This window comes from Geotrypetes seraphini, chromosome 2 (genome assembly GCF_902459505.1).
Source record: "Geotrypetes seraphini chromosome 2, aGeoSer1.1, whole genome shotgun sequence".
In the NCBI taxonomy this organism is placed as follows: Eukaryota; Metazoa; Chordata; class Amphibia; order Gymnophiona; family Dermophiidae; genus Geotrypetes; species Geotrypetes seraphini.
In genome coordinates this window covers 526489154-526507096 of record NC_047085.1, presented here as the reverse complement: position 1 = coordinate 526507096, position 17943 = coordinate 526489154, and the positions used below count along the sequence as shown (strand labels likewise).

The following is a 17943-nucleotide window of genomic DNA, read 5'->3' as shown; positions in this document are numbered from 1 at the left end:
TGCCAAATTACCTTATCATTTTGATTTCAAAGGATTTACATTAAAACAATCCAAGAATGTAAAACCTTTGAAATCCGAGTAATAAAGTATTTTGGCACCTACCAGACAGGACTTAAAACTGCTCTGCCACCAACCCACCCCTCCCTCTTCCTAGCCCTAAAATGCTTTCATGTTTTCCTCATCTGATCTAAAGAAGAAGGATTACCTTCGAAAGCTCATCATAAAATGCATTGAGTTAGTCCAATAAAAAAGGTATCACTTTATTTTCTTTGTTTTATTTATCACCAAGGTTCATTAATGAATGGATGCTATGCTCACAAACAACCATTAGAGGGCACTCCAATAGTTCAGTTTGGCATTCTATGTTATTAATCCTCTATAATAAAACCTTAAGCACACATGCGCACTTAGGGTTTTGTGATCCCTGCCACCATGCAGTGTCTGTCCGTGCCGAATTCGATTTCCGACGCGTGGGACAGCTTGAGACGGCGATTTCAGTGGCAGTTTAACTTCTGCGCTGCCGGGACACCTCTTCTCACCCCCTAACCAGCAAACACAGCAGCCATGGGGCATTTGCTAGGCTGGCCCACTTTGATAATGTGAGGTGGGCCGGCCTAGCAAAAGCCCCGAGGCTGCCCGGGCTAGCGGATGCTGGACAGGGAGATAAAGGAAGGGAGAAGGCCTACTGCTGGACAGGGGGAGCAGGGAACAGGTACTGCTGGACAGGGGAGGTAAAGGGAAGGGAGAAGGCCTACTGCTGGACAGGGGGATCAGGCAAGAGGTGCTGCTGGACAGGGGGGGTGTAAAAGGAAGGGAGAAGACCTACTGCTGGACAGGGGGATCAGGGAAAAGGTGCTGCTGGACAGGGGGGGTTAAAAGGAAGAGAGAAGGGCTGCTGCTGGACAGGGGGGAGCAGGGAAGGGGTGCTGCTGGACAGGGGGGGAGGTAAAAGGAAGGGAGAAGGCCTACTGCTGGATAGGGGAAGTAGGGAAAAGGTGCTGCTGGACAGGAGGGAGGTAAAACAAAGGGAGAAGGGCTGCTGCTGGACAGGGGAAGCAGGGAAGGGGTGGTGTTGGACAGCCGAAGAAAGGGAGAGAGAAAAAGAAAGAAAGAAAAACAGATAGAAAGTGGCCAAGGAGAGAGAGAGAAAGAAAGAAAGATAGATACACACATCTATTCTAGCATCCGTTAATGTAATGGACTTAAAGACTAGTTAATTATAAATTGCATGCAGCCAGAAAGTTCATGACTTCCACTTCAGCTCAGCATCTTCATTCCTTGAAATACCTAGCTGCACTCTCTTCTAAAAAATATGTAGCAGGCCATTTTCAATGGGACATCTATATCCGACTCTGGACGTTTCCCGCAAGACGTCCAAAGTCAGAGGAAGAGAAACATCCATTTTCAAACGGAATGGCCAAATAATTTGTTTTTTGAAAATCACCTACATGGACCGCCAGGACATCTTACATTACTTGCCATTTTGTACCACAAAAACATCCCAAATGAGAAACGTCATAGATTGTGCCTGGGATAGGCATGTGGAATCTGTCGGAGAAAGAGATAATGGTTACTGCAGATTGGCAGACTGGATGGGCCATTTGGCCTTTATCTGCCATCATGTTTCTATTTATTCAAATTACACTATATACAATGGGGGAATTTAGTTGAATATATCGATATGAAACCTACTTCACCAAAAAAAAAATTACCACATTCCAAAAACACTGATAAATGGTCAGCTTTATCTACTTATATTGATATAGTTGACATGTCTTCTACATTGTCTTAGGTTTATAACTGTTCTTCTTAGAACTTATACTTTTTCTTCATAATTGTTTTAACAATACTTGTGATGGAAATTTTGCTGATTACATTGTTTTTGTAAAAAGTTTTATTTCAATAAAGCATAAAGAAAAGGACCTCTAAATTTACTCAGCTTACAATCAATCTGGAATGTTCTGCACCAAAGTTTGAGGGGCATGGGGTTGCTGCGTTGGCAGTGGGGAAACAGGGAGAGAGCCCAGGCTCCGCGATCGCTTGTCCCGTTGTCCCCACGCACAGCTTTGGGTCGCTCTCTCTGAAAAAGGGACATTTTGGCGTCCCGAAGCTGTGCCTGGGGACAAAGATACAGGGGATCTAAAAACGGGACGTTCCCGTTCAAAATGGGACATATGGTCACATTAGGCATGGTAGCCATTTGTTATACTTTTGTGGCATAGGCAATTAAGAAAGAACACATTACCTAGGAACAAAAAACAAAAAAAAACTTTGTTACATAATCACCATCCTAGAAAGGACTACAGCTCCCAGCATACCCTGTGACAGAGCCACAGCGTAATCCTTCGTAGGAAGGACTACAGCTCCCAGAGTGCACTGGGATACTCCCACACAGTAATTCCTCCTAGGATGCAAACCTCTCATACAGAAATGACTATTCTTAGTTTTTAAATTTTGCGACACTGAGTCTGCAGTCGATTTTCTGCATCAACCAGTCAGGGGAAGAAGTGTACAGGCGGTTCAAAGGTCTCTTATTTCTCTGCCAGGATCTTAATGACATCTCTCTTATTCCCGGAAGTGGATCTGTAACATTAACACAGTTCTAGCTCAGTCCCACTAATACCCTGCAAACCCTGCCCAGGGCCGGAGGAGGTCTCAGTCTCTTTCCTTTGTCTGCATCTCTGGCATCCAGAGAATCCCATCCATAGCAGCCCAGGGGGCTTTCAAGGAGAAAAGTGGAAAAAAGCAGGAGGATGGCTGCAGGGCTTTCTCCTCAGCAGGTAGGAGAGAGACTGGCAGGGGGTGGGCAGCAGGGGATGCAATGCCAAGCAGAAGAAAGGAGCCTGGCACTACTCCCTCCACTCTCCAGGCTCTTCTTCCTCATTCTCCTCCTGCTTTAGGACAGTCTCACTTTCTGCTTCCTGGCACTGCTCCCTCCGCTCCCCAAGCTCTTCTTCCTCATTCTCCTCCTGCTTTAGGACAATCTCACTTTCTGCTTCCTGGCACTGCTCCCTCCATTCAACAGGCTCTTCTTCCTCATTCTCCTCCTGCTTTAGGACTTTCTGCTTCCCGGCACTGCTCCCTCCACTTCCCAGGCTCTTCTTCCTCATTCTCCTCCTGCTTTAGGACAATCTCACTTTCGCTTCCTGGCACTGCTCCCTCCACTCCCCAGGCTCTTCTTCCTCATTCTCCTCCTGCTTTAGGACAATCCCACTTTCTGCTTCCTGGCACTGCTCCCTCCACTCCCCAGGCTCTTCTTCCTCATTCTCCTCCTGCTTTAGGACAATCCCACTTTCTGCTTCCTGGCACTGCTCCCTCCACTCCCCAGGCTCTTCTTCCTCATTCTCCTCCTGCTTTAGGACAATCTCACTTTCTGCTTCCTGGCACTGCTTCCTCCACTCCCCAGGCTCTTCTTCCTCATTCTCCTCCTGCTTTAGGACATTCTCACTTTCTGCTTCCTGGCACTGCTTCCTGAAGGGACACGTATCATGAACCTTGATAATTTTCCTTAGGCATTTGTTGTTTAAAGTTGTAAGAAAACCAGGCCCTGTTTGTTTGTCTTTCCTTCTTTGACATGAATGTTTAAACAGAGTTGTTGCAAAGTGAATTCAATTGTTTTGTTAAGCCGTATTTACAGACAGATTTAGATTAGAAGCTCTGCTGGTTAAGGCTTTTTCTGACCCTCTGTGGACTTCAATCTCCAGATAGGAAAAATGCTGATGTGTTTAAAGTTTCATGTGACCTGTGTCCATATATGGTTTGTGTTTACGTCACATGCTGACAAACCTGATTCATATAAAAGATGTGAAACTCATAATAAAATTTGGACATGTTTTGGAAGATGATTTCTGGTCTTTAAGATGTGTCCCCAGGTACCTGACTTCCAAATGACAGAGACAGAGAAAGTATGGGGCAGGAATTGGGACCTAAATCCTTTTCACTTCCTCCACTCCCCAGGCTCTTATTCCTCATTCTCCTCCTGCTTTACGACAATCTCACTTTCTGCTTCCTGGCACTGCTCCCTCCACTCCCCAGGTTCTTCTTCCTCTTCTCCTCCTGCTTTAGGACAATCTCACTTTCTGCTTCCTGGCACTGCTCCCTCCACTCCCCAGGCTCTTCTTCCTCTTCTCCTCCTGCTTTAGGACAATCTCACTTTCTTCTTCCTGGCACTATTCCCTCCACTCCCCAGGCTCTTCTTCCTCATTCTCCTCCTGCTTTAGGACAATCTCACTTTCTGCTTCCTGGCACTGCTCCCTCCACTCCCCAGGCTCTTCTTTCTCATTCTCCTCCTGCTTTAGGACAATCTCACTTTCTGCTTCCTGGCACTGCTCCCTCCACTCCCCAGGCTCTTCTTCCTCTTCTCCTCCTGCTTTAGGACAATCTCACTTTCTTCTTCCTGGCACTATTCCCTCCACTCCCCAGGCTCTTCTTCCTCATTCTCCTCCTGCTTTAGGACAATCTCACTTTCTGCTTCCTGGCACTGCTCCCTCCACTCCCCAGGCTCTTCTTTCTCATTCTCCTCCTGCTTTAGGACAATCTCACTTTCTGCTTCCTGGCACTGCTCCCTCCACTCCCCAGACTCTTCTTCCTCATTCTCTTTCTGCTTTAGGACAATCTGACTTTCTTCTTCCTGGCACTATTCCCTCCACTCCCCAGGCTCTTCTTCCTCATTCTCCTCCTGCTTCAGGACAGTCTCACTTTCTGCTTCCTCCTCTCCCCAGGCTCTTCTTCCTCATTCTCCTCCTGCTTTAGGACAGTCTCACTTTCTGCTTCCTCCTCTCCCCAGGCTCTTCTTCCTCATTCTCCTCCTGCTTTAGGACAATCTCACTTTCTGCTTCCTGGCACTGCTCCCTCCACTCCCAAGGCTCTTCTTCCTCTTCTCCTCCTGCTTTAGGACAATCTCACTTTCTTCTTCCTGGCACTATTCCCTAGGCTCTTCTTCCTCATTCTCCTCCTGCTTTAGGACAATCTCACTTTCTGCTTCCTGGCACAGCTCCCTCCACTCCCCAGGCTCTTCTTCCTCATTCTCCTTCTGCTTTAGGATAATCACACTTTCTGCTTCCTGGCACTGCTCCCTCCACTCCCCAGGTTCTTCTTCCTCATTCTCCTCCTGCTTTAGGACAATCTCACTTTCTGCTTCCTGGCACAGCTCCCTCCACTCCCCAGGCTCTTCTTCCTCATTCTCCTCCTGCTTTAGGACAATCTCACTTTCTCCTTCCTCCACTCCCCAGGCTCTTCTTCCTCATTCTCCTCCTGCTTTAGGACAATCTCACTTTCTCCTTCCTCCACTCCCCAGGCTCTTCTTCCTCATTCTCCTCCTGCTTTAGGACAATCTCACTTTCTGCTTCCTGGCACTGCTCCCTCCACTCCCCAGACTCTTCTTCCTCATTCTCCTCCTGCTTTAGGACAATCTCACTTTCTGTTTCCTGGCACTGTTCCCTCCCCAGGCTCTTCTTCCTCATTCTCATCCTGCTTTATGATAATCTCACTTTCTCCTTCCTCCACTCCCCAGGCTCTTCTTCCTCATTCTCTTCCTGCTTTAGGACAATCTCGCTTTCTGCTTCCTGGCCCTGCTCCCTCCACCCTCCAGGCTCTTCTTCCTCATTCTCCTCCTGCTTTAGGACAATCTCACTTTCTGCTTCCTGGCACTGCTCCCTCCACTCCCCAGGCTCTTCTTCCTCATTCTCCTCCTGCTTTAGGACAATCTCACTTTCTGCTTCCTGGCACTGCTCCCTCCACTCCCCAGGCTCTTCTTCCTCATTCTCCTCCTGCTTTAGGACAATCTCACGTTCTGCTTCCTGGCACTGCTCCATCCACTCCCCAGGCTCTTCTTCCTCATTCTCCTCCTGCTTTAGGACAATCTCACTTTCTGCTTCCTGACACTGCTCCCTCCACTCCCCAGGCTCTTCTTCCTCATTTTCCTCCTGCTTTAGGACAATCTCACTTTCTGCTCCCTCCACACCCCAGGCTCTTCTTCCTCATTCTCCTCCTGCTTTAGGACAGTCTCACTTTCTGCTTCCTCCTCTCCCCAGGCTCTTCTTCCTCATTCTCCTCCTGCTTTAGGACAGTCTCACTTTCTGCTTCCTCCTCTCCCCAGGCTCTTTTTCCTCATTCTCCTCCTGCTTTAGGACAGTCTCACTTTCTGCTTCCTCCTCTCCCCAGGCTCTTTTTCCTCATTCTCCTCCTGCTTTAGGACAATCTCACTTTCTGCTTCCTGGCACTGCTCCCTCCACTCCCCAGGCTCTTCTTCCTCATTCTCCTCCTGCTTTAGGACAATCTCACTTTCTGCTTCCTGGCACAGCTCCCTCCACTCCCCAGACTCTTCTTCCTCATTCTCCTTCTGCTTTAGGACAGTCACACTTTCTGCTTCCTGGCACAGCTCCCTCCACTCCCCAGACTCTTCTTCCTCATTCTCCTTCTGCTTTAGGACAGTCACACTTTCTGCTTCCTGGCACTGCTCCCTCCACTCCCCAGGCTCTTCTTCCTCATTCTCCTCCTGCTTTAGGACAATCACACTTTCTGCTTCCTGGCACAGCTCCCTCCACTCCCCAGGCTCTTCTTCCTCATTCTCCTCCTGCTTTAGGACAATCTCACTTTCTGCTTCCTCCACTCCCCAGGCTCTTCTTCCTCATTCTCCTCCTGCTTTAGGACAATCTCACTTTCTGCTTCCTGGCACAGCTCCCTCCACTCCCCAGGCTCTTCTTCCTCATTCTCCTCCTGCTTTAGGACAATCTCACTTTCTCCTTCCTCTACTCCCCAGGCTCTTCTTCCTCATTCTCCTCCTGCTTTAGGACAATCTCACTTTCTGCTTCCTCCACTCCCCAGGCTCTTCTTCCTCATTCTCCTCCTGCTTTAGGACAATCTCACTTTCTGCTTCCTGGCACAGCTCCCTCCACTCCCCAGGCTCTTCTTCCTCATTCTCCTCCTGCTTTAGGACAATCTCACTTTCTCCTTCCTCCACTCCCCAGGCTCTTCTTCCTCATTCTCCTCCTGCTTTAGGACACTCTCACTTTCTCCTTCCTCTACTCCCCAGGCTCTTCTTCCTCATTCTCCTCCTGCTTTAGGACAATCTCACTTTTTGCTTCCTGGCTTAGACAACTTCCATTGATATAAATAACTTAAAGAAATAAATCTTAAAGACTCAGACTTTTTCCTGATCAAAAATGTCTCTAAGATGGACCTTTTTTGTTGTTATTGCAATAAGCTAACCATTCCAATTTAAACTTGGACTTTTTTTTAAAGATGCTCCTCCATGGCATTAAGAGTTCCTGGCGGAGAGGAGTCCTGGTATCCCTTTTTGCATGATAACATCTCAAGATAATAAATCAGCTGAAATCTAATGATTTTTGAGCACCTTCCCATGTTCCTGAGTGTGTTTCTGGTTTGTGGTTCAGATGCAGGTGACCTTTGAGGATATCTCTGTCTCTGTCTGCCAGGAGGAATGGGAGTATTTAGAGGAAGGGCAGAAGGAGCTTCACAAGGAGGTGATGGAGGAGAGTTATGAGACCCTGATGTCTCTAGGTAAGGACTGCATGATCTACATTTTTACCAGACACAGGGACTGATTCTTATGGTTTCTATTTTTTTCAAGTTCCAAAAAGGGGACACTTCCAGAAAATGAGATCACACAAGAATTTATATACCATAGGAGTGGCCTTAAGCACCTGGGCCAATCAGAGCCTTAGGCCCCTCCCCAGTGCATCCCAAGATGCGCCAGGGAGGGAAAGGTTTGCCATTTTGAAGAGGCGGCCCTGCTGGAGGAAGTAGGCATCCCTCTGGCCAGTCTTCGTGAACAAGGTAGGGGGAGCGGAGGGTCGTTGGAGGCATGCGGTGGGGTTGTTGGGGCCTCAATGGCAGCAAGAAGTGAGCGTCCCTCCTGCTGCCGGGGGGGGGGGGTTGCTTTACGGCAGTGTGGAAGGGAGTGAGCATTACTCTCGCTGATGGGGAGGGGTGATCGAGGGGGTTGCTCGACGGTGGAAATGGGAGGGAGTGGGCATCCCTCCCACTGCTGGGGGGGTGTTGGGAGGGGGTGCTTGATGTCAACAGTTGTAGGGAGTGGGCATCACTTCTGCCGATCTTCGATTTGCAGTGTTTTTTTTTTCTTAATTTGTTGGTGTATTCTGCGCATATGCTGATCGCTATCACCTTACCGGACTAGCACAAAAGCAATTTATTTTTAGATCTGTAATTCATCAAGTCGCTAGGACTTGAACACAAGTTGATGACAACTAACTATTTATTGACGACTTATAGCCTAAGTGGTTTACATTCAGGTACTCAAGTATTTCTCCCTATCTGTCCCAATGGGCTCACAATCTAATGTCCCTGGGATAATGGAGTGTGAAATGACTTGCCCAGGTTTGCAAGGAGCAGTGCTGGGCTTGAACCTGCTACCTCAGGGTGCTGAGGATATTTGTAGGCCGTAAGGTCACATGCGTTAATTCTGTGCTAACCAGCAGGTGGCAATGAGGACACAGAAACATCCACTCTCCGCTCCCCATTCCAAAATGCTTCTAGCATGTGGTTTATGTCTGAATATTTGGAATTTACCACCAGATGGCTCAGCACGACCCACTGCTAGCTCTTTTAACCTGCTTCCTGTAGCTTAGTAAAAGGGGCTCTAAGGGCATCAAAATAGACACCCCTCTCCCCATAGAACTGGTCTCCCCCTCCCCCCAATTACACAAGCTATGAGCCTATTCTATAAGACTTTTTAGGGGGAAATTCTGTATATATTACCAAACATTAGACACCGCTTCGACATGGAATAGCAATCTAAAAGATTATTTATTTGGGAACGTGCAAGAAAACCCTTAATAGACTTCGAGTTGTTCAAAACTCAGCAGTTCGATTGATTTTTGATTTGAAAAAAATGGGAACATATTAGGCCTTATTTTAAAAAATTGCATCGGTTGCCAATTGAGGCAAGAGTTTTATTTCAATTGATTTGTATCTGTTTTAAATCCCTATTTGGTACCTGCCTACCTGGTTTCGCATTTTTCTTTGGACTGTTCTGACAGATCCACACGTCAAATTCATCTGTTCACTTTTCCAACAGAAAAGGGGAGAGTGTGGTTCCGTGGTTAAAGCTACAGCCTCAGCACCCTGAGGTTGTGGGTTCAAATCCCACGCTGTTCCTTGTGACCCTGGGCAAGTCACTTCATCCCCCCATTGCCCCAGGGACATTAGATAGATTGTGATCCCCCCCCCCCAGGACAGACAGGGAAAATTGCTTGAGTACCTGAATAAATGCATGTAAACCGTTCTGAGCTCTCCTGGAAGAACAGTATCGAAAATTGAATAAATAAATAAAAGATTTTTTGATGGAACCCTTGCTTTTCAAGTTGGCAGAATGAATGACTGGTTGGGTAATATCTTTATGCATGCGCCTTCTTATCTTTTAGAAAATTAGTAAAAACCCAAATGTTTGATCGCTTTCCAATTTGAAGGTTTATTGTTTTAACTCATTTTTATTCTTATTTTAATATTGTATTTCGTATGATATGTATCTTTCTACTGCTTGTCCAGAATTTCTTGCTGTAAACCGCCTCGAACTATTATGGTTTAGGCGGTATAAGAATAAAATGATTATTATTACTAGTCTTTACATTAATAGATGTGTCTGTCTTTCTTTCTTTCTCTCTCTCTCTCCTTGACCGCTGTCTGTCTTTTTTTGCTGTCTGTCTCTTTGGCCGCTGTCTGTCTGTCTTTTTCTCTTTGTCTCTCTTTGGCCGCCGTCTGTCATTTTTTCTGTCTGTGTCTCTCGCTAGCCCCATGTCTGTCTGCCTTTCTCTCTCTCTCCTTGACCGCTGTATGTCTGTCTGTCTTTTTCTTGCTGTCTGTTTCCTTAGCCGCTGTCTGTTTGTCTTTTTTCTGTGTGTGTGTCTCTCTCTCCTTGTACGCTGTCTGGTTTTGTTTATTTTTTTATCTCTCTCCCTGGCCCCTGTCCTTCTGTGTGTGTCTTTCACGCCCATCTACCCGTCTTTCAGTGTGTGTGTGTCTATTTCTGTCTGTCTGTCAATGTCCCTGCCCACTGCCTATCTGTTTATCGTGCCCCTTCTCCCACCTACCTTTTATTTTTTATCATAGAAACATAGAAATAGACGGCAGATAAGGGCCATGTCCCATCTAGTCTGCCCACCCCAAAGACCCTCCCCTACCTTTTTCTGTGAATAGATCCCATGTGTCTGTCCCATTTGGCCTTAAATCAGGCACGCTGCTGGCCTCAATAACCTGAAGTGGAAGACTATTCCAGCGATCAACCACCCTTTCAGTAAAAAAGAATTTCCTGGTGTCCCCGTGCAGTTTCCCGCCCCTGATTTCCACGGATGCCCCCTTGTTGCCGCTGGACCCTTGAAAAAGAAGATATTTTCTTCCACCCCGATGCGGCCCGTGAGATACTTGAATGTCTCGATCATGTCACCCCTCTCTCTGCGTTCCTCGAGTGAGTATAGCTTTAATTTATCCAGCCGTTCCTCATACGGGAGATCCTTGAGTCCCGAGACCATCCTGGTGGCCATTCTCTGCACCGACTCCAGTCTCAGCACATCCTTACGATAATGCGGCCTCCAGAATTGCACACAGTATTCCAGGTGGGGCCTCACCATGGATCTATACAATGGCATAATGACTTCAGGCTTACGGCTGACATATGCAACCTATGATTTGCCTTGCCTTGGATGAAGCTTGCTCCACTTGATTGGCAGTCTTCATGTTCTCACTGACGATCACCCCTAAGTCTCGTTCTGCTTCAGTTCTTGTTAGGATCTTGCCATTAAGGGTATAAGTCTTGCATGGATTTTGGCTGCCCAGGTGCATGACTTTGCATTTTTTGGCATTGAAGCTAAGTTGCCAGGACCTAGACCAGCGCTCCAGTAGTAGTAGGTCGTGCATCATGTTGTCGGGCATTGAATCTATGTCCGTTGTGCTTTTGCCCACTATATTGCCCAGTTTGGCATCATCGGCGAATAATGTCATTTTACCTAGCAGCCCTTCCGCTAAGTCTCTTATAAAGATGTTGAAAAGGATCGGGCCCATGACCGAGCCCTGCGGCACCCCACTGATTACCTCCATCATTTCAGAGGGGGTGCCGTTCACCATCACCCTCTGAAGCCTACCTCCAAGCCAGTTCCCAACCCATTTCGTCAATGTATCGCCCAATCCCATAGAACTCATCTTGCTCAGCAACCTGCGGTGTGGTACGCTATCGAATGCTTTGCTGAAGTCCAGGTATATGATGTCCAGGGACTCCCCAACATCCAGCTTCCTCGTCACCCAGTCAAAGAAGCTGATCAGGTTGGATTGGCAGGATCTCCCTTTAGTAAATCCATGTTGACGGGAATCCCGTAGATTCTCCTCGTTCAGGATCGTATCCAATTGGCGTTTGATTAGAGTTTCCATTAGTTTGCTCACTATTGATGTTAGACTCACTGATCTGTAGTTTGCCGTCTCCATCTTGGATCCTTTCTTGTGGAGTGGAATGACATTAGCCGTCTTCCAGTCCAACGGGACGTTACCCGTACTAAGGGATAGATTGAAGAGCGCGGTGTAGGTTGTCAGGTCCCATTGCCTTGTTAACCTTAAGCTTGGACAGCTCGCAGTAGACACCACTTGGTGTAAACTTGAAATTACTAAATGGATCAACTGCGTCAATCCTTGTCTGTAGCTGAGGGCCGAGTCCCGGCGCTTCGCGGGTGAAGACTGAGCAGAAGTATTCATTTAGCAGTTGGGCTTTTTCCGAGTCTGTTTCTACAAAGTCTCCATCTGGTTTCCTAAGACGTACTATCCCGCCTGAGTTTCTTTCACTGATATACCTGAAGAAGGATTTATCTCCTTTTTGGATGTTCTTCGCTAGAGACTCCTCCATGCGGAATTTGGCCTCCCTAACTGCTGTTTTGACGGCTTTTGACTTGGCCAGATAGACTTCCCTAGAGTCCTGTTTCCCTGATTGTTTGTAAGAGATGAATGCTTTTTTCTTCTCCTTGATGAGGGCCGAAATCTCCACAGAGAACCATTGAGGCTTATTGTTTCTTCGCCGTTTACTTACTGATTTAACATAGCGGATTGTTGCTTTCAAAGTCAACCACATTTCTTCCACGTTATCGATTCCTGCTTGGCTTTGTAGCGCCTGGTGAACGAAGTCTCCCATTTCTTTGAAGTTTGTGTCCTTGAATTTGAGGACCTTGGTCAGTGTGGTAGATTTAGTGAAACCTTTCCTGAGATTGAACCATACCATGTTGTGGTCACTGGAGGCCAATGTGTCGCCCACCGAGACCTTTGAGACACTTTCTCCATTGGTAAGTATCAGGTCCAGAATTGCCTGATCCCTTGTTGGTTCCAACACCAATTGCCTGAGTCTTGCTCCCTTCGTAGAATTTAATAGCCTCCTGCTATTGCCGGAAGCAGAGGAAAGCGTGTCCCAATCCACATCAGGCATGTTGAAGTCACCTAACAATACTGTGTCCCCACGCAAGGTGATATTCTCTATATCTCCGATTAATTCCATATCTAGGTCATCCTGTTGTCTAGGGGGTCTATATATTACGCCGAGATACAGGCATTTGTCCTTCCCTCTGGCCAAGTTTACCCAAAGGGATTCCCCAGTGTATTGGACATCTGTGATTCTGGTGACTTTAATGTCATCTTTAGTATATAATGCTACACCTCCTCCCATTTTGCCCTCCCTGTCCCGGCGGAGCAAGTTGTAACCCGGTATGACCATGTCCCACCCGTGGGAGTCCGTGAGCCAGGTCTCAGATATCGCCACCACATCACGCATTGTGTTGTACACAGCAGAAAGGGCAACTAGCACACAGCAACCGCTGCTGGATACAGTAAACCTCATGCACGCACGCTCTGCACGCTTTAATATTTCTCTGCCGCAGGCCACGGAGGCAGGGATCACGCATGCGCGCTTAGGGCTTTATTATTAGTGATTATTCGTAAGCCATCTTTCTCAGCGGCAGCCCCCATCCTTAGCCCACCCTCTTAGCGGCAGCCCCCTCCTGGGCCTACCTTGTCTTTGGTGGGTAGTGGGCGCAGAAGCATTTCAACAGCCATTTTGACTGAAAAGCAGCACCAGGAAGGAAGATACGAGATTCATTCCTGTCCCTGAAGAGGGCAGTAGCCTTTTAGAGCTTCTTAAGGTAGGACTGGGGAAGGCCTACAGGTGGTCGTGCAGTATGGGGGGGGGGGGGGGATGATCATGCTTAAATGTAGGTGAAAGGTGTCAAAAGAATTTTAAACATGATACAGTAGATGACCGGAAGCTATTCTTAAGCTGTTAAGAAGGGAGAAATATGGTCATATTTTTGAACTCCCATAAGCAACTGAACAGCAGTATTTTAAATTAATTGAAACTAGGGGAATGTCACATTAATCAGAGATTTGCGGCTGTATCAGTGTGTGATCATCTCTGATTATAGGATCAGAAATATTTCTACAAATACTTGACTAATGTTTTTCTTAATATCTACCAGGTGACGAGATCACACAGGAAAAGGAGAGAGATGAGAAGAGAGGGCGTGGGAAACCTTTCGCATGCAAGAAGCACGCGTCACAACACCTGAAAACACACACAAAGAAGAGACGCTTTTCATGTACGGAATGTAACAAAAATTTCAGTCAGAAGGATCACCTAACAAGACACCTGAAATCACACACAGCACAGAGGGCTGCACCAACAGAAAGGCCTTCTAGATCTTTTCAATGTACTGAATGTGGAAGAGAGTTTGATCTTAAGAGCTCCCTAACAAAGCACCAGAAAATCCACGTGGGCGAGAAGCCTTTTCAGTGCACTGAATGTGGGAAATGTTTTCTTTTGGAAACAGAACTAAAGAATCATCTTAGAAGCCATGCAAAAGAGAGCCCTTTTCCATGTCCTGAATGTGGAAGGAAGTTTTTTCCTGAGTATTTCTTACTATTACATTTAGAAACTCACAAAAAGTCATTAAAGTCGAGGGAGAAACTATATTTATGTACTGAATGTGGCAGAAAGTTTTATACAACATCACAACTAAAATCCCACCAGAGGACCCACACAGGAGAGAAACCATTCCAGTGTTCCGAGTGTGATAAAAGGTTTTCTGAAAAAACAACATTGAATTACCATCTCAGGATCCACACGGGTGAGAAACCATTCAAATGTACTGAATGTGGGAAAGGATTTAGGGATAGGTCAAGTTTAAAAAATCATCAGTTGATTCATACTGGAGAGAGACCATTTCCATGCACCAAATGCAGTAAAAGCTTTAGATACAAGAAGAGCTTAAAATTACACCAGAGAATTCACATTCACACTGCAGGTCTTTAGAGATGAACTGAAGGTTATTTCTAAGGGGAGAAAGAATGAAGCACTCACCTGAAATATTGCAGAGTACCATCAGATGGTGACCTTGTTGGGTAAGATCTATACTAAATCTCTACAAGACAATCACTACACTTGAAAAGGTGCCCACCTTTATTGTAGTAGCTTCAGTGATGTTTGGGGTAGCCATAGTGCAGAGCTTTCAGGTGAAATTAACTCCTCTAGTGCATAACACACAGAAATTCAATCCACAAGTTGAGAGGGCTAATGTGATGAATTTCAGCAGAATATCCAAACATTTTTAACATTTGATTCTGCTTCGTTTAGCTTAGATATAGATCCTACCATTTCCTCTCATTATCGACCAATTGCTAACATACCTTTTGTTGACAAAAATGATAGAATCAATCGTCATTAGTCAACATGGATTTTGTTTGAATTTCAGCACCGAAACCTTGCAGTTCTCCTTACTTTCAAAAATTCAACAATTACGATTACAAAATAAATATGCTATTTTGCTTCAATTTGATCTGTGGCATTTGATGTAGTGCATCATGACATTCTGCTTTACTTACTCTCAGACATCGGTCTCAATCAGTGTGTTCGACTGGTTTTCCAAATTTTTATCATCTCGTTCCTATTCAGTCAACATTAAAGGCGACATCTCAAATTCTTGGCGGTCTCCTTGCAGGGTCCCTCAGGGCTCTCCGCTTTCCCCAATGTTGTTCAAGCTCTATATGTCTACATTGAAACTTTACAAGCTGTTAGTTTGAGAAACACTGTTCACCTATGTGGATGATATCTTTATATTGACTGAGATTGATTCAGATCTCACCAGTCTAGCCTTCAAAATAAATCACTGTATCTCCAAACTCCAAGCCTGGCCTATGTCTGTTCAGATGAAGCTAAATGCTGCAAAAACTAAACTTTTATGACTAGGCCTAAAATTGGACTGTCTTTCTCCATCTGTAACTTTGGATTCCAGGGTCTCCCTACAGGTTGAGTTATCGTCCAAAATATTGGGAGTTCTCATAGACTAATCTAATCTAATCTAAACCTTAAGTTTATATACCGCATCATCTCCATGAGAATGGAGCTCGACACGGTTTACAAGAACTTAAAATAGTGGGTAGAGAAGAAGAAAAAGGATTGACATGACTCTTCTCTTACTTTTAAGGATCAGATAAAATCTCTTGTCAGGAAGTGCTTTTATAGCCTTCGATGCTGAGGAAGGTTAGAGCTCTTTTCTGTCCTGGTCCAATCTATCATATTATCCCACTTAGATGACTCTAATGCTATTTATCTTGGCATAACAAAGACCTGCCTTCAAAGACTCCAACTGATACAAAATACCGCTGTGAAATTAATCTTTGGAAAACGTAAATTTGACCATGCTTCTAAACCCTCACTGGCTCCCGGTCCATCTCAGGATTCATTTTTATATGGTATCTTCATCTCTTATAGATTCTCCTATGCAAGAGGCTCCCATCAATTCAAACTCTCCCTTTCTTCAGTGAATTTCAGTCAATCCTTGGTTTACAAATTCTCTCAACTATGGAACGAACTTCCTCTGATCTTAAGGGGGTCCTGATCCTTTTCAACTTTTTCGTAAATCCTTAAAAAAATTTTTATTTGCTGAACACTTCGGAAATCAAGTTTCAAGGTTTTTTTAGGTGTTTAATATACTGCCTATCAAGGTTTATCTAAGCGGTTTTACAATCAGGTACTCAAGTATTTTCCCTCTCTGTCCTGGTACTCACAATCTATCTAATGTACCTGAAATCAGTCACATTAATATTTTCTGACTGTTATTTTTCTAAATTTCTGTTAACCGAATCGAGCTTCATATTGGTTGAAGACCCAGTATACAAAGCTTTGGATCATGGAATTTCTTGACTGTAAAGTCAGAAAAGTAAAAAAAAAAAAAAAAAAAAGTCAGTCTGAATGAAGAATAATGTATGTGATTATCGATATGTAAATAATTCAGAGAAACAACTGCTGAACATATCGAAGGAAAGACGCCCTCAGCATTTTTAAAGAATTAGGGTCAAGAATTCAAGTTCACAGCTGTGGTTTTACGAAGCTTGTCCAACCTACAATCGGCTCTCCAAGTGATTATTTCTGGCCCACAGAAGCTCAGCATTTCTCAAAAATATTTCCCACCATGACTTGGTTCTCTGAAAGCTTGAGCCTTGCAATGGCATTAGTTTGGGAGAAAAACTTGAATTTCTGGCACTACACAACTCAAGCTTGGAGGGAGCTGGCTTGTGAGGAGTCAGTGGGTGACAGAGAAATGACGGGTTGAAGACTGGGGGGTGGGGTACATGGGAAAGAGAAAGAGAGACTGGCTGAAGGCTATGGGGGGTACACATGGCAGAAAGAATGTGTGTGTGTGTACACACGTCATGGCCTTCTGAATATTATGAAAAATAAATTGTTGCTCTGGATAAAAAAAGTTGGAGAAAGTTATTGTAATGCAGAAAACATTGTTGAGGAGAATTCTGGTGGCAACTGGTAGATGCCTCCATTGCTATATTTTCAAATTTTAGCAATAAAAAAATGGTTTTGTAGCCTATCCTGTGTGACTTCTTATTTGTCAGATACCTCTGGGTTCTTTTAAAGGGGTAACAACTTTAACCGCAGTCAAGAGGACCTCTGGAGGAGACAAAGACTTAATGTACTGCTTCTGCTAAACCAACAACCCTGCAGTTAAGACCAAAGATATTCAAAGACTTGTCCAAAGTCTGAAAAAAAGATGAAAAGTGACCCTTATAAAGGGACCTGAAATATTTAGGTATTCTTCTTCCAAATCAGTTGAATAAACTTTATCGGAGTGTGATATCTTCCGGAAGCTCCAGACATTGCTTAAGGAAACTTATTTAATTTTACATACAAACATAGTAAATGACGGCAGATAAAGACCTGAATGGTCCATCCAGTCTGCCCAACCATACAAGCTCCATAAATTAATTATTTAGTTTAAATGGTCCTTTTTCTTAGATATTTCTGGGCCCTGCCCAGTAGTGTGCTTAGGTTCCGTCTACTGGAGTCTCCATCAAAGCTCACTCCTGCCCATCTTAACCATCCCAGCCATCGAAACCCTCCCCAGCCCATCCTCCACTGAATGTTCATATACAGGACACAGGCCGTGCAAGCCTGCCCAGTACTGGCCTTAGTTCCTTCAACGTATTGTATAGCCATTATTTTCATGGAGAGGAAGTGAGGTCATGCAGTTTGATTTCCTGGTAGACGGTGTGTTTCCTGCTTCTCAGCTGACCCCCGGCTTGTGCCGAACCCTGGGTCTCTGCTCGAATCATGCTTAGTTTACTGGTAGGTGAAAGGTTTTTTTTAATGATTTTGGTGAGGTTTTAGCATGAATGAAAGGGAATGTATGTGAATTATTTTGTATTGTAGGTGAAGTTGTGATGTTGGTGAGCCTTGCAAATACAGCTCCTGAAGATGCCAGGTGGCGAAACACAGTCTTGTGTTGAGCTGAATGCTTTATGAATTGAAGAACAGGACCTTCATGAGGACAGAGAGGCCTGCCGGTTGTGTTTAAGAAACCAGGGATCTCAAAGTCCCTCCTTGAGGGCCGGAATCCAGTCGGATTTTCAGGATTTCCCCCATGAATATGCATT

General features: G+C 45.3%; 2 protein-coding genes across 4 annotated transcripts in view; one reads left to right on the top strand and one right to left on the bottom strand.

Moving 5' to 3' along the window:
• The window catches only part of LOC117354759 (zinc finger protein 250-like), a 61191-nt gene extending 44311 nt beyond the window's left edge, over positions 1 to 16880 (top strand). The window contains exons 6-7 of the mRNA XM_033932699.1: positions 7395 to 7521; positions 13479 to 16880. Of these exons, the coding sequence (XP_033788590.1) occupies positions 7395 to 7521; positions 13479 to 14311 (960 nt within the window). The 3' untranslated portion in view covers positions 14312 to 16880. The remainder of the gene's footprint in view (positions 1 to 7394; positions 7522 to 13478) is intronic.
• The window catches only part of LOC117354768 (zinc finger protein OZF-like), a 265018-nt gene that overhangs the window by 231663 nt on the left and 15412 nt on the right, over positions 1 to 17943 (bottom strand). Inside the window, exon 2 of one of the 3 annotated variants that reach the window (XR_004538246.1) lies at positions 1449 to 1548. The exons of 1 other annotated variant lie outside the window; for it this stretch is intronic. The gene's annotated coding sequence lies outside the window, so the exon portion shown is untranslated. Of the gene's footprint in view, positions 1 to 1444; positions 1549 to 17943 lie in introns of all 3 variants that reach the window. One more of the 3 variants, XM_033932723.1, reaches the window with a different exon arrangement.